The 16,482-nt window shown below is 45.4% G+C and overlaps 1 protein-coding gene across 2 annotated transcripts in view; it reads right to left on the reverse strand.

Annotated features, from left to right (window-relative positions):
* Nucleotides 1-16,482, reverse strand: part of LOC310903239 (uncharacterized protein) — a 77,827-nt gene that overhangs the window by 12,200 nt on the left and 49,145 nt on the right. For both annotated transcript variants that reach the window (XM_083846017.1, XM_083846018.1), the window contains exons 11-13: nt 13,484-13,624; nt 12,986-13,279; nt 10,628-10,690 (exon numbers count right to left, since the gene is read on the reverse strand). In XM_083846017.1, coding sequence (XP_083702143.1) covers nt 10,628-10,690; nt 12,986-13,080 — 158 coding nt within the window. In that variant the 5' untranslated portion in view covers nt 13,081-13,279; nt 13,484-13,624. The remainder of the gene's footprint in view (nt 1-10,627; nt 10,691-12,985; nt 13,280-13,483; nt 13,625-16,482) is intronic.

Here is a 16,482-nt window from a genome sequence, read left to right on the forward strand (position 1 = left end):
GCAGTCAGGTGTAAAATTTAAAATTTCCATGTGACAAGCTCAATTGCTCAAGTATTCTTAAAAATACCAGTGCTAGGTAAAGCCTAAGAGATTGGTTGTTTAGTGGAAGTGGGCAGGAAAGGGTCAAAAATATAAATACATTTGCATGGAAAGCAAATAAAAATAATCTTTGAAGGGAAAGAATAATAGTGGATGTTTCCTAATGGTCACCATTCACCCTGATGATTCTTTGCATTCCACTTGCCAAAAGCATAAGGTTTTAATTTTGTTCATGGTCAATGTAATGTTCAGAGTTTCATCTACCTGAACGATTCTTTGGGGACTGATTGCAATAGCTACATTTTGGGGTTAAATACCTTTTTTTTTTTTTTTTTGAATCTTAGCAATGACTGAAACTGGAAAGGATAAAATTAGATTCCTGAACCTTCATCCCTTTTTAGAACTAGACATGAAAAAAACTGCATCCAGTTTTGTTAAATATTTTTTCCACATCTGGTGTTCAGTCAAAACCATAAGAAAAGTGCTGGAAATCTCACAAGAAGTCTCGTACTCTTGTGATTTCCAGTCCAATTTTTGCAGCCACAGGAGATCTGTATAGTTCAGATAAGAATCCGAAGCAGCAGCCAAACCCAAACTGCGAACCTCCTGAGGCTCACCCCACCCACAACAGCTTATGTCTTTACCCATCATTTGCAGCAGATGTTCTCCTAAATTCTCCAGTGAGATAAATTCCATTAAAAGTTTCAGGAGAAAGATTATAAGATACATACAATACAAAATAAAATTGTCCTAAGCGGCTCATCGTGGCCCCTTAAGCTATTGTTAAAGACCCTCATACAGCAGTGTCTATTGATTAGAGTGGTTTGCTTCTTCTTACTACTCATTTTTCCATGCGGGGCTTTTGGGCTTTTTGATCTAAAGGCCACTGACGTCAATGAGAGTATTTCCATTGTCTTCAGTGGGCTTCAGATCAAGCCCCTGACAAACTGTTTCTCCCATAGGTCAGTCTGTAGAGTGTGGGTTTCTGCCAGCAGATTGTCCCTAGAACATTTCACTGTAGATTTACAGTCTTTATAAAATTTTTAAATGAAGTTCTATAGTTAGATTCATATGGTATATCATAAATTACAGCAGACTCTGCAAGCTTGAGTTTGAGATTTTTTTTTTTTTTCATTTGGCTCTCGGGGAACATATAGTTTTTTCCACAGGAACTTTTCTCCAAATGCTAATTTTACCTGCTTTTTGCTATTTTGCAACAGAACTTGTGCTTTTCTCAAGGCCCAGCTCTCTGAGGAAGGTTGAAACTGTGGTAGCGATGGTGATGTGAGCAAGCAGAGTCCCACCATCACTGTCTTGATCTTAGTTGGTAGGGCAGGCTGTTCTTTGGATTCTCCGAGGTGAAACTAGTCACTAGAAATTAGAAACTAGTGAAAAAGAAAAAGACGCCAAAAGTTTCCTTCTGTCTTAAGGGGTAGTTAAAGCTGCTTTAGTAGAGGAGCATCTTCCATACAACTCAGCCACCAAACCATTTAGTGACAAACCACTGGGGAGAGAATGATCTTCTTGCGCACATGAGCACCAGTCTTAACTGGGACCTCTTTATCTCAACACTTTCCAAGGCAGCCAGGCAATGTGACAGCAGAAGACAAGGGGACAGCCCTCTGATATCCGAGTCCTAATTAGATTTTCCATCACCAGAACCTAAATTAAAGAATTCAAGTGACATTACCTTGCCCATCTGCAAAGTGGGAGCAATAATCCCACAATACCTTTTCAGAAATGCTTTGAGGCCATGAACTCTGTCTACACAGAGTAGTACTGTTCAGTAGTAAATGAAATCTGTTTTCACTTCCAAAGCTATGGCATAAATTACTATAGGCAGAAATCCAGCCTAGCAGGCAGTGAACTGGATGGGGCCCACTCAGTTTCTTCCATCTTTAGCTTTGATTTTCATTGTTCTGTTTCATTAACAGAATTTCCATGTCTTTTTTTTTCTCTTTCTCCCCTGTTGTAATTTTCCTAAGTTGTTAATTTGCCAGCAGAGAGAATGGCCTCATAATTGTATACCAGATTCTCCAAGCACCCACAAGAATCTGAACAGATTTTAGCAGACTCAGCATTTCCCTTTTTACTTCTCAGCCCCTGTATATATACAAAAGGAAGATGCAGAAAGTCTGTTGCTGTGTTCCCACTGAAGAGCCATAATCTGGCCACTTGTTCTGTGCTCAGAATACATTTAATTCTGCATGCTATGTCCTTAAGGCCCTGCTGATAAAAATCAGCACAACTCCCCCCACGTTGATGGGGCTGTGGCAATTGGCAGTGCTGGTTTTGAAGGACATAAATATCACTCTTCTTTTCCCATGCATTTAGCTAGCTGGAAGATCAAAGGCCTTCATGAAAAACAGATATGAGATTGGAAACTCCTTATTTACTCTATTCTCTGTTTCGTTCCTTTTTATTTGTAAGAAAGAATATCGACTCTGCCCATGTCACCTCCACAAGCAGGAGACTGGGGGAAATGGCCAGAAAAACCATCAGATATCAAAATGGTTCAGGTGACTTTTCCAACTTTCCCCTTTGCCCTCCCAAGCCATAAACCCTACCAGAGACTGGTTCCACTCTTGGCCTCTTCCCCAGTCACCATGTCAGAGGCTGCCTTTATGCTGCAGATGAACAGATGTTTCACCACTGATAGCTCTGATTCATGAAACAATTTGAAAGAAATTAACAGCAATAAATTTGATTCAAATCCTATTTTTTCCCCAGTAGCAGAGTTTGTGACTGTGTATAAGCGCTCCCACTGGAAAGAGAACTGGAAAGATAAAAATAGATGAGATGAATGAGAGATTACAGGATAAAGTGATGGCCACTTACCAGCCGAGCAAGATTCACTGCTCAAGGCTGACGAAGTCTCTGCTGACTTTGGGGTTTAGCAGCAGAGAAACTGCTCCATAATTTCTGTTCAGCCAAGCTCTCTTGGAAATTACATCTGACCACCAAGTATTTCCTTAGGGCCCTGGAAGAGTGGATGTTTGATGACAGGAACCTCTCCATGTGAGATCTATCAGGTTGCTGCTGTAGGTGGGGTTAGATGACCCAGGTTTTATGGAGCAAGGTGAGAAGGGTGAAGTGGAAACCAGTGCCTAATGCAGCTGTGGTGTCCCCTGCCTTACCAGCCTCATCCCAGACACCCTGAAATCCTTACCCAGGAGTTTCCTGTGGGGAATTAGGAAAAGGCACATAGCAGGACATTATTTGCACGTATCTGAATTTAGGATTTCCTCTGTGGTTTGGTTTTACTTTTCATGAAGGCCCTGTTTAATCTCCACTTTCAAGATATGAACAATCAGGCACAGAAAGGTTAAGAATTCAGCCCAAGTCTGCAAGCCAGAAATAAAGCTCATTAGTCCTTCATCCACAGGGAGCCCTTCGCTTCCGTCTCATCCAAACTGCCACACGACAACCGCCGTCAAAGGCATCTCAAAAGAGGAGATCAATTTTATAGCGGTTTTACTCTTTGAAAGCACAAACAGGCTCTCCATTAAGAACTATAATTCATCTAACTGTGACCACCGACTACAGGTCTATGAAATATATCTAAATGGATTGCACGGAGCCAGAAATCTCAGCCCAAGTATATATGGCACATACATAACAAAGCTCTGCAAATCTGAAAATGCATAGTATCAGCAAGTGCTCTGGTTTTCTGGACTGATTTGGGAGGTAGGTAGGCTTAGCTGAAGGCTGTGGTTTCTAAATTGGACATGGTTACCTAAAACTATTGGAAATTTGAATTGCATGTCAGATGTCTGGAATAAATGGACTCAAGAGACATAAGAAAAAACATGTGGCCCAGTATTTTTCTTTTTCTTTTTTTTTTTTTTTTAATGTCTTTTGGAAGCTGTTTAGATCTCATCTGGGGCTTGTATAGTTTCTTTGTTTAGCAATTCTGAATTGAAATTCTTCATAAAGCTTTGTTAATTAAAAGGTAAAAACTTGATTGTTACACAGAGCCCTTCATCCCCAATGCTGCCTGTACACTTTCCAAAAGCATATTACACTTTCCAAAAAAATAAACTATCCTTTGAAAACTAGGCAGCAGGGCCATGTTATTTACCTCAAATCCACCAAATTTAAATTCCAAACCGGACCGTGATGGCCTGACCCTGTTCTAACTCTGCCAATAGCTGTTGTATCCGAGCACGACGACTGCAGAGCTCCCCCCAAGGCCCTGGTAGCAAGGCTGATCCAGGCTGCACATCTTTAGCAAGAACATCCAGTGCAATTATGAAGATTACAAGCAATAGATTTCCTGCAAATTGCAGCCATCTCTGTGGTGAAATAGATCACCTGCTCCACAGCACACAGCACACCTTCCCACAGCGCAGTAAGACTGAAACAGACACCTGAAGGCACCTTTCTGCAGGCAGAGTGGCTAAATCTGCATTGAGTTGGGAACTGGGATGAAATGTTTCTCAAGGTGGGGAATTTTTCAGATTTGCCACATCTTGGAGGTGATACAAGCTTCTCGTGCTCACCTTGGCATCTCTCACCTCCCGTTCCCACAGCCCAGTAGTATTGTCACAATCTTCATATTTTTGTTTGCGTATTTGAGTTCAACCCAACCAGCCACACGCTCTTGCCCCACACTCTTTTCCTTGCAGATCTTCCCACTCCTGCTGTTCATTAAGTGCCTGACACAATGCAGATTTGTTTGATTCTTTTCTACTTTTTTTTTTTTTTCTGGTGCCTTCTGAGTGCTCCGATGCCTGCCAGGGTGCTGCCTCCTAAACTCAAGGGACAGGATACAACACATGGAGGGTCATGAGCAGGTCTGGAAAAATAACAACCCTTCCCCAGACAAACTCCATCTCTTTTGACCTAATATTGTTCTATGCAATGCCAGAGATTGAGACCTGATTATAGCTCTTCTTCCGACAAGGATGCATGCTGAGGCCTAGATTGCTGAAAACTGCATAATAACAGCAAAAATGACTTTTTGCTCTACAAGGCCTATTCCTCATCAAGCTTTTGCATACTATGGAAAAGGCAGAGAGGGTATGTGAGCTGACCAGGCAAACCCCGCAGCTCCTGTCAGCAAAAACATGTGGTAGTTGGTGCAGCTGAAGTTACATTTTCTGAAAGCTTTAAACTGTACCAGCTAAAGCAGAGTTAATGACAGCATATAAATGTCATTGGAAAAAATTACTGCCCTTATATTTGCTTCTTTTGTGGGTTTTAAGGAATCTCCTTCCAGCCTTGGCTTTTGGATATATATATAGGTTTGTGCAGATTTGGCAGGGTTAAACTGCCAGGGGTAAGAAAGGACATAAACTTTTGGAAGGGCTCTGACACCCCCCTCTTTCTCACTCCCAGCACACAGGCATGCCAGAACATTATGGTTTCTTTTAGGCCCGCATAATTAAATGAGTGATGAGGAATTTCTCACCAATATAAAACTGAATTATTTGTTGCTTAAAGTAAAACTGTACCTTTTTATTTTTATTTTTTTTTTAATTTTATTTTGTGGAGACGGGGTGTCCAGGTTGTCAGCGGGTGTCGATCAGCCTGCTCTGGGACTTCAGATCTTGCTCACTGGGGATAATGCCAGGAGCATCAGGAGAGCATGGTCCAACCCCAGCAGGTCTGAGATTAGGAAGGGACCATTGTGGTGACCAGAGGAGAAGCAGTCTCTATAAAACCCTTTTTTTGATGAATTCTTGTGCTCAGGCAGGAATCCTCACCCAGGGCAGCTTGGGGAGGGCGGGGGGGGGTGACTGCAGGGAAGCCCATGCAATTTCTCTCTCCCAGTTTAACAGACAGCCTGGGGTCATACTTGCCAAATTTTGCGAGCAGCAGCTAGATTTATGAGCCCCAGGAGCTCACCGTGCTCCAGCTGATGAGCTGCACGACAGAAGAGCTGGGGTGAGCTGAAAAGCAGAGGGAAAGCGGAGGCACTGATGAGGGTCAGGAGCGACGGCCGGGCCCTGAGAGATACCGAGGAAACCAAGTGCAAACCAGGGACAAACCAAAAAGGAACAGAAGGGGGATTTGGGGCTCTTTCTATAGCCCCGCACCTTTTAGGGGTGAGGAATGCTGCTCCAAACGCACTGCTTGGGGCTGGCTGAGCTTGCAGCAACAACCCCTGTGCAGACTGGGTGCTTGCAATGTTTCTGCAAGCAAAGCGGGGGGGCAAGGGGGAAGGAGGAATGAATAAATAAATAGAAAGGAAAAGAAAAGAAAGCAGCAGGAGAGAAAATCCTGGAGGACACGAGAAAAAGAGTAAGTTGTCCACAGGGTGTCACTCTTGACCCACATTTGGGCCAGCGCCCAGCCTTGTCTGTGGCAGCAGGAAATGGAAGATTTTAGTTCCCCAACAAGCCTCCGAAAGGCAGAAGCCTCCAAAAAAGCAGGGTGGCACCTCTGGGCGTGCAGCCTCTGCCTCCGCCTGCCCTTGTCTTGTCCTTTCCCAGGGAAAGGATTTGTACAGGGGTCCTCCTGCAAAAGGGAAAGGGGGTGGAAGAAAAGCCTCTCCTCCCATTGCCAAACTTCGCACCATTCTGCCCCAACCCTTTACCACACCACCTCAACCTTTCAGGACTATTTCATTTTGCTCTGAAATCCCCCTATGCTGTCGGCTGTCCCTTCTCTCCAGCAAACCTCCTGTTTCACAGCACTGCCTCATGGAAGATGTGATAGAACCACTTAACAGCGTGTCCTGAACCAGGTGAAATTAAGTGCTGATAATATCGAGGTTTTGGTTGCTATTGCTTATCAGAGGTGGGTTCTTTAACTTTTTTTTGGATGGGTTCTTTAGATCAGGAGAAGCCCTATGAATTACTGCCTTTTTGTGTATCGAGCTGTCTTCTGCTGCAATCAGGAGGGCAAAGCAGGGGTTGAGCCAGCTCTGGTTGTAGCCCGAAAGCAGAGACCCCCTGAGCTTCTGCTGGGCTGAGCCTGGGCAGGGCAGGACTGGGTGCGTGTGCTGCCCATGAGAGCTGCAGGGGGATGCTGTCAGCCACGAGGCTCCGAGGGGCCGGCAGGTGACATGGATGCTGGGGTCAGCAGCGCAGCAGCCAAGGTACAGGCTGCAACTTTTACGAAGCATCAGCAGAGCGTGAATTATGGCGTGACCTCCTGGCAAGTTTCCTGGAGCAGAGGACACACCGGCAAGAATGCTATCTCCTCTTCCAGGGCTGGCTGGGACAGGATTTGTGTGTAGTGTGTACAGCACATAATTCATCAGGCTAGCATTTGCATAGCATGAGCTCAGCACTGCAGCACTCTCTGACATTTTGAAATATTCTGCTAAGGGCTCGCCGCTTACTTGGGGCACCGCATGGGATACATCCCAAAAGGGATGCTGTCCCCTTGCACAACTCCACCCTCTGCTTGGAGGAGGAGCTCCAAAAAGGTCTAAATCCATCAATCTTACCTGTCTCCAACTCCCTTGTTTCTGCAGTGACTTCACACTTTTGCCCCAAGGTAGTGCTTTTAGGTGTGCTCAGTATAATTTTCATGTTTGTTTTTTTTCAGGCCATCTTCCTTAATGTGGCTATCCCAAGCTTTTATGGAAACACCTGCAATATGCAAACACAAACGTATAAATCTCAGTAATGTGAAAAAACTACTTCATGAAGTCGTACAAGAATGCAGCCATGTGACCGCAAAACTTCATTTACAAGTGCCTAAATATAGATCATAGCATGCAGCAAACCCAGACTCCAATTTTAAAAGTGAGGGCACAGGGGAGAGTGCAGAGTCAGCACTTCTTAAATAAGAAGTTCTTCTTGTACTAATTCATTTACAGCAGCATCTTCCTTTGACACAGCAAATTTGCATTGCTGAATCCCGATCGCAGAGACATAAAGATTTTTATGGGAGTCGGAAATAGCCTCCATGCAGGCACTGCTGCACCACTGCCGACCTCCGTGCCCAGACAAGGGCATGCTGCAGTTTGCACCGAGTGAGCCGCACAGGCTTTACTCCCCCGTGTGCTTTTATTTCCCTCCAGGGAGAGGTTTGGTTGTGCAAGATGCCCAGTCTGCTCTGAGGGACCTGCTGGAAGAAACTGAGCGCTCTCTGCAGTGGGCAGTGCTGAATATTGAAAGGAACCAGAGAGATTTGGGGTGATTACCAATGAGCAAAAATGATTTTTAGCCTCTGTAATACTTCCCCAGCCAATCTGACCTACACAGGAGGGAAAATAAAACGATCACAAAAACAGCTCAGAGTGAAGACAGGTTGGGAAACCAAATCTGCTCCAACTGAGACCACCTCATCCCATTTCAATTCTCCTGTTCCAGTTTGCCCAAATTGCCTCCCAGCACCAGCGGCTATGATGGCTGCCCATGGCCACAGGTTGTGCACAGCAGGCTGCTCAGCACCACGCAAGGGGAGCAGAGGGCATGCAGGCTGACCGGTGAATACTGTGTGTAACCTCCATTTCACCTGCATCTGCATGTAGGACGTGTACATATCCCACACACCATTAGAGGTTGTTCTTTTGCCATTTTCTTGGCTGCCGTTAAGTATTTTATTAAACTTTTTCAGATCATTCTTCTAGCCTCACAGTTACCATAGAAATACATTTTAAATTTAGGAAAAGTCAACTGACCCTTGAAAAATCACTGAAAACACATCAGAGAGGCAGTGCGGAGTGTCCTACCCCACCTACCCTGGTGGAGCAGCTCTGCAGGGACCAGTGAAATGGACCCAACAGGGAGACACTTTTCCACTCTGAATCCTCATCTGGGAAAGCACTGCTATTTAGGAATGGGATTTGGGTGTTACAGCATCAATGGAACCTAAGCAGATGCTTGAGTGAATCCCTAAATCTAAACCCACCTTAGAGACTGCTCTGCAAATACCTAAACATTTTCTGCTGGAATGATCAGAAGATCACGGGTTTTCTAGATGTTGCATAGGTTAGCTTGTTGTTTGATTTTCATATAATGGGGGAAAAGATCTATGTTATTATCTACAAAGTCCCAAATTATTAAAGAACATTTTTCACTCTTTCATTCATATTCACTGATTTCCTATTTAATAGATATAATGAACACTAACTGGCACTTGTTTCCAGCCAAATGCTGAAATGTTTTCTTTGCAGAAGAAAAATCAAGTCACAACTGTTGTATGTTTGATGGGACTTAGAGTGGGACACCATGAGGTTTTCAGACCATGGCTTTCACCTGAGACTTGCTGGACATGGGCAAGTGGATTTCAGTACATTGGTGTGACCCTAAAGCAACCCAGAACACAGTGCTGCGTTTTGATTGCCCCCGTCAGATTTTCCAGTAGCCAACTTGAAATTTTCTAAGGGAAAAATTAAGTTTGTACAGTAATTTCCTTTTCCTTCAATAAAAAACACACAATCTGCTCTCCTCAGCATGCACAATGTAGAAGAGTCTGCACGTGACCAAAAAAAGACCCACTGCATCCATTCTGCATTTAGTCTTTAAAAAAATACAGCTGTGCTAGGAGTGGTTTTTGGTGCTCACACCCATCCTCCCCATACTTCCCCAGTGCTGCCTGATGCACTACGAGCACTTTCTGCTGTGGTGTTTGGCTAAAACCCCTGAGGGACAACCAGAAACACTTCAGCCACACAGACATGGGGCAGGCAAGAAGCAAAGAGGCTGGCAGATGGGAGGAGATGAGAGATGCATGCCAAGAACTGGCCAGAGCACCACGGGTGAAAGGCAGGGGACAAAGCAGCGCTGCCTCCCACCAAGGAGGAGCAGAGGCTGTCACACCTCCTAAAACACCAGCGATGGGGGAAGCTGCAGCTACTTCGTGCTCCAGGCTTCCCCCAGCCTCCCAGCACACAGTGCTGACACATTAATTACACATATACATCCAACAATAACCTGGTAACTGTAAAAAAAAGTAACTACGTAATTATACTTTACTACTGCTTTCATTGGACTCGCTCTGTAATTACCAAGTAGTTCCTAAGGAAAACCGAGCCATTGGTTTTGCCATGAGCAATTAATGCAGGTTACCAACACGATCGGTACGCGGGGCCAATGCTAACATTGGCACCTGGCCGTGTTATTCATCTCTCGGTTGTGGCTCCCCAGTAATGAACGCTCTGCCTCCCATTACACGTCCACAAGCATGAGAAACAAATTGCATCAAAACCCAACCGTGCTACTGAAAGGCGAACCCAGGGAGCGGATGCCCATCGTGTGTTATGATTTCTTTCTCCTGTTTCTGGCCAAGGGGCAAAGCTGCCTCTCTCTTGCCCCGCAGGGCAGGTTGGGGATTAGCACCCCTGTCACCTCCAGGTCTTCCTCATTGCTGCTCTTCGCCAGCCACAACCTGAACGCAGAGCTGCAATGATCCTGGATGCCACAAGAGCTCCATCCACTGATGCTAGTAGGGTGTTTGCTAATGCCTTTTAGGAGCAGAATTTCATCCTTGGCATGTTTCCCCTTACACCGTAGACCCAAGCCTTAGTAGCTCTCCATGGTGTTTTCTCAGCACCATATCGTAAGCCACTGCCCAGCTGGCTGGTTTGGTGCCCCATCCAAATCCCCTTGATCAGACTCACTTTCGTGGTAGACAAACACAGGGACTTTTTTCATAGGGACAAACGAAAGGGGCTTTTCTTACTCACAGGACTGTCTGCCTTGGTGATTTCTTCCATCTGCCTAACAATTCTGACCCGTCCATCTCTGACCTACAGAAAACAAAAACCGTGTTTTTTTACAACATTAGAAATTGGTAGCTCATGGGTCATTTGTCCCTCATTTGGAGCACAGAAAACACAGGTAACAGCTCCTTAGTGTTCAACAGCAGGAAAAACGTGCATGTAAAAATGCTGTCAGGCAACAAATAGTATGTAACTGTTATTTTCTCAAGCTAGGAGAAGGGCAAAAAATAGTTGCAATGGCTTTGTGAAATCAAACACATTGAAAACAGGGCTAGAAAGTACAGCAGCAGGGTCAGCCCTTTCCACTCTTTCCCAGCGTGTTGGAAATAAGGATTCACACCTCCTCCCACCAGAGCAATGAGACGCACAGTTACACGGCCTGGACAAAATGGCAGGTGAGCGTAGGAGCTGCAGGGCCAGTGCTGATCCCCTAGGAACTGGTTTGGCACTGGTGAGAAACAGAAATCATTCCCTGGCCAGTCAGCCATGAGCACAGGAAACGTTTATTTCCGTAGGAGGTTTCTCTTCCACCATTCACAAGGGCATAGGAATAGGCACAATATTTGCATTGCATCTCCTACCCTGGGTTATCAAACCGCAACTAAGGACATCAAAATTGCGGGCTGTTCTTAAAAGTACAGCCTCCGTAGTGCCAGGGTTGGGGTGGCTGGTCAGAGTCCTTGCCTGGGCAAGCAGTCGTGCTCCCCTGCCTCTGGCTTTCTCCTCAATGGGAGATGTTGATGCCTGTTGGGGTAGGGACGCTTACCCAAACCACTCACCAAGACTGGCTCCTAGCAGAAAAAAAATGGGGAAATGCTGGTGGTGGGTCCCCTGCACTGTCTTACGAAGGAAGGAACAGGCAACGGGGTCTCCTCCCAGCGTGGGAGCTGCACTGATGTATTTCTGCCCCCTCATGGCCATGGCCATGACTGCCTTTGGCAGTGAGAAGCACCACAGAGGGAGCTCCTCAGGGACCTGCAACCTCAGGAAAGCCCAAAGAGAAGAGCCTTCCTGTGGCCCATCTTGTGTGCAGCAGCACAGGACGTACACATCTCTCCTCAGAACTGCACTCGGTATTTGTCTTTTTAAAACGACAGCTAGAAGAGCCGTAAGGAAACACAGCACAGAATCCACCTGCACTAAACTGTAGCCCTGCCAGTGAACGTTAGCCAGCTCTGGCTGAAACTTCTTGGCCCTTAAAAACAAAGCAGGAGTCATTAGTCTAAATCAGATGCATCAGCCAGACATTTAGGCTTCTTATCATCAAGAGGTGTTAATGGTAGCCTGCAGGTGTCCTCCACCCAAGTGCGGTTCAGGCCCTACCTTGATGCTCCACACTCTCGCATGCCTTTGCCACTTGTCCCAACATTTTCACGGGCATGATAAAAAGTTTTGTGCAATTCAGTCCTGGACCATTTTATTTCAAGTTTGGAAAAAAAAAAAATCAGAGAACAAGAGATCTTCAGATATTAAAATAACATTTTTTTCTTTTTGCTACAGCTGAGGCAGCTTCTGGCCATCGCTGCCTCCTCCCATCCTCTGAGCCACCAAACAGAGGCACCTACCCCAAAGATGCCCCACAGCCGCAAGAGTGCACCAAAGCCCTGTTCTTCTCCTTCACGCTAGAATTACGGATTTAACCGTACCCCATAATTTACCATACTTGATTCTTCAACACCCGATCTTTTCCTTATTTCCAGCAGCCCCACATTTTTCATTTTCTTACCCCATCACATATTCATTGGATGCTGTACAAACAAGTGCAGATTTAAAGTGTCCCTGTAACATTTTACTTATTCTGTGACTTAATAATAAAAAGAGCACTGAATAGAAAGGCTAGAGTTCAATTTCTGGGCTCCATTGCCATTTGCAAGCTGCACTCTCCCACAGCTCCTCGCTTGAAATACAGCCACCCATTCAGCTTTATGCTAGCTTCGGAGCAATAAAACTGTACTTTGCCAGAGGAATTTTAAATCGTTCGACACCGATGCAGAGATCTTTAAAAAACAAATTTAGAAACATAAAAAGTGAGGATTGAAGTGAAACTTCTGGATTTTACTAAGTGGGTCTGCAAATTCTCCATCTTTATACAGGAAATTTTCATTTACTTTCAGCAGTGAAAAGGGACGTAATTTTTGATGAAGGTTTTTATTTAATTTTCCTAAAGGCCCCCGAAGTATAAAACTTGGTGAATGAAATTTAAAAAAAAAAGAATTCACTTGAGGTGGAAATCTCCACCATGCTGATGCATTTGATGCTTCAGACTATGCGGGTTGGGGTAGGATGACCGGGTGGCTCTGCGCTGCCACCAGCAGCACTCACCGCAGCCGACGGGCATCAGGATGTGACCCTTTGCTCCGCACCCAGGGGAACAGCACCAGGTCCAGGTGTCTCGCTGCACAGAGGAGGTTGATCATTCATCACGGTGCAACGCACGGGGCAGGGAGTGGGCGTCTCCTGTGTCCCGTTGCATGCAGCTTGTCACTTCTCCGCCAAGAGCCTATTTTTCTCCGTGCTTGCTTTGTCTGCCTTATCACCTTGGATTGAGGCTCCCTGGAGAAGAGCCCACTCCTGCGCTGCGCAAAGCACCTCGGAGGCCCAGCTGCACCTGGGTTTCTAGGAGCAAAATTAAGCAATTACAAATCGTTACTCTCATTTTTGGCAATTTCATGCAGAAGTTCTGTTTTTCTTCAAAGCTAAAGGTCAACGATTAATTCAAAACTTACATTTCCCCCAAAATTATGGATGGGGGAAATAATGCAGAGGCAGTGAGCCCAATCCTGCTCTCAGTTATACCTTTGTAAACCTGAAGTAACTCACTTGGTGTGCACAGAGGCTCTGCTTTCTCATTTCTTCTGGCTTTTTCCAGGGCTGCTACAGGGGACATGGCTGTAGGACTGTTTTTTGATGGACCTCAGCAGGCAGCGTAGTTTAGGCAGCCCATGAGTCACTGTAGCCAACCTGTGCAGTAGAAACATAATCTTGGACAAACAATTATCTCTGCAGTCCACCTGGGTTGCTGATATATACTTGCATGGCTGGTGGATAAAATCTTTGTCTGCTCCCTAGACCCATTTATACATTGCCCTCCTACTTGGACAGGCTGAATCAGACACCGGCACTGGAAGAATTTTACTTGGGATTCAAAGTTACCTGAAGTCCTTTCGATGCAGTGATTTGTGACCTATCAGATGATATATCATATATTTGTGACATATCAGATTTAAATCTCCCTAGGTGAAGGCATGGTGGGCACAGCTACCTGCAAGAAACAGCACGTGTTTTAGCAGAGTGCAGATTTTATGATCCATTATGGCCATCACTGTGTTTTTATTATTAATGTGTCTTGAAAAATAAGATGTTTAGCTAAGCTTACTAATTCCTTGAAACTCAAATCATTTAAGCTGTCTAACCTTGTTCAGGATAATTATTTCTATCCATTATCCATCATGCTAAAAAATGACAGCTCTGGGACAAGGAGGCTTTTCAAGCAAATGTTTTAAGACAGTGTTTTAGGTTGCAGGCACTGGCAAATGTTAATTAAATTAGATAAACAATGACTCAGAGTAGCTGTGCTATACTGGAAAGAAAGATGGGAGGTAATGGGGGAAGGAATTTGGCAGCTCAAAGGTCGAAGCAGCTTTTTTGGAACCAAGAATCTGTCCCTTGAGCAAGTATCTTGCCTGAATTTAGCGGGATCAAAAGCACCGCTGCCCTTTTGCTTTTACACCTTCAGACGGCGTTTACGTGGCTTTGCCGAGAGAATTTCTGCCAGGGCACATGGTGTGCACTACCTGTCTGAGGTGTCCTCCGAGACAACCACCAGCCTCTGCCACAAAGTCACACCATCAATCACGGGAGCAGGATCATCCTCTGGTGGCACTTGTTTGCTTGGCTAGGGCCAGTCCTGCGGTTGCTGATCCAGGCTGAGCGTTGCATTGTCCCAGGGAAATTGTCCACTGCACTGAATCGAGCATTACAGGAACAAGACTTCAGAAGTGGAAACATGTCTCCCAGTAACTCTTGTGACACAGCTAGGTGTAATCCTGAATACAGTGTATTGGTTCTTATCATCTTGTGAAACTGCTCCAGCAGTGTGCGAAAACGTTTTGAAAATCAAAGCACTCAAACGGAGATTTTCTACTGAGATTCATTTCACCAAGGATCTCAAGTCAAATATCCATTTCTGAGTTTTCCATGTGCCCAAAGAGGGGAAGCTGAGGACGATCCTCATCTTTGCTGTGAACTTGCTGCTGAGAAAGTGACCCCGGCATCCCAGGCTGAGCCACTCTCCTGGTGGGGGCTCACCCTTAGGAGGAGTTTTGGAGAGGATTTGTTTTGCTGCTGCATCCACAGGGTGCACCTACACTGGGTTCGTACAAAGGGAAGAAAGTCATGCAGCACTCATAAGACACAATTTAAACTACTAAATGAGCATGTGGGCCACCTATAGAAGTTTATAAGCTTTAATCTTTTACATCTTTTGGCTCACAACAGAGGCTCTTACGTTTATTCCAGAGGTCTGACAGGCCCTTACTCCTGGCTTTTGTCCTCAGGTGCAGCAGAAGCTGCTCTGCTGGCAAGACAGCCAGCTTCAGCCCTTCCAAACGAAACCCAGAAGCTGCTCAGCTCTTCCAGTCCCTGCGCATCTCAGGTCACGTTCCTTCAAGCATGCAGCTGACTCGTGCTTCTTTCCAAAAACAGCAGCATTGCAATCCCCCACAGCACCAAGTCCCTGGTGGAGGACCCACGCTGCCCTCACCCTCAGCATCGCCGCGATTCAGCCAAGTGTTGGGTTGTATACTACGGAGATACTGATCTCTCCAAACTTTCTTCACCTACTCTGATCATTTCAGCTCCTCTGGGATGCACACCTTCATGCCACTGTCCAACTAATTAGTTGCTTCACTGGCTGCATTCTGCAATTCTTCAGTGACGGGTCTCCATCTGACATCTTATGACAACTGATTAGTAAAGTAGGCCATGAGTTTAAGAAATATGTAATTTGGGCACTGCTTACTATTAACCGTTTGCTTGCTTCAACGTAAATACCAAAGGATGAGAAAAAGTTTTCGACCTGGCAATTTTATAAAGCAACGTGCAGTAAATCTTAAGATCCCTTAATAAAAAGCCCTGAAGAGGCAATAAGGAACATATGTACTTACTGCAACGCTATGTATTACAGCAGTCCAGATACCAAGGCAACATCCAAAATTGCTTGTCTATCCTGTAGTCTTGGGCCAGAACCATAAGCAAACTAATTAATTAATTAAAAGTAAGTCAAAACAAGCTGTCTTCACCCCAGGCCCCCCCTGCCAACACAGCAGAAAAGAAACAATAAGTAAAACGTGAAGCTTTAAGCAGTCCCCTCTCCAGGTTAAGAGGATATCAGCACGCCGCAGCACCACAGCAGTTAAATGTCGTTGAAGATTTGACTGCATTCGGTCTGGGATTTGCTCTCGCTTGAGAGCTGGTCAAACCAATCTTTCCAAAACACTGACTTCTGAACTTTTGCCAGAGGTGCCTCTCTCCGGTGACCACGCGGGCTGATGTACCAGGCGACATGTTAAACCTGTCAGCTCAGAATAAGCAGAAAAGTGCGCACCCACTGCGGGGAGGGCGCTTAAAGGCGCAGCATTTCCTTCACAGAGCGAGCTGCCAGCCTTGTGCATACACCAGAAGGCCCAAAGAGCTTGGGAAGAGCTGGGGGACCCCACTGCCAGCAGGCTGGGACACATCCCCTGGGGTGGAGAGCTTAAAAATCTGTCCTTCCTAAGAGACTGAGTTCTGCTCTTATAGTGCTATGCGCAATCTGGCTT

This window comes from Anser anser (genome assembly GCF_964211835.1).
Source record: "Anser anser genome assembly, chromosome: 8".
Lineage (NCBI taxonomy): Eukaryota > Metazoa > Chordata > Aves > Anseriformes > Anatidae > Anser > Anser anser.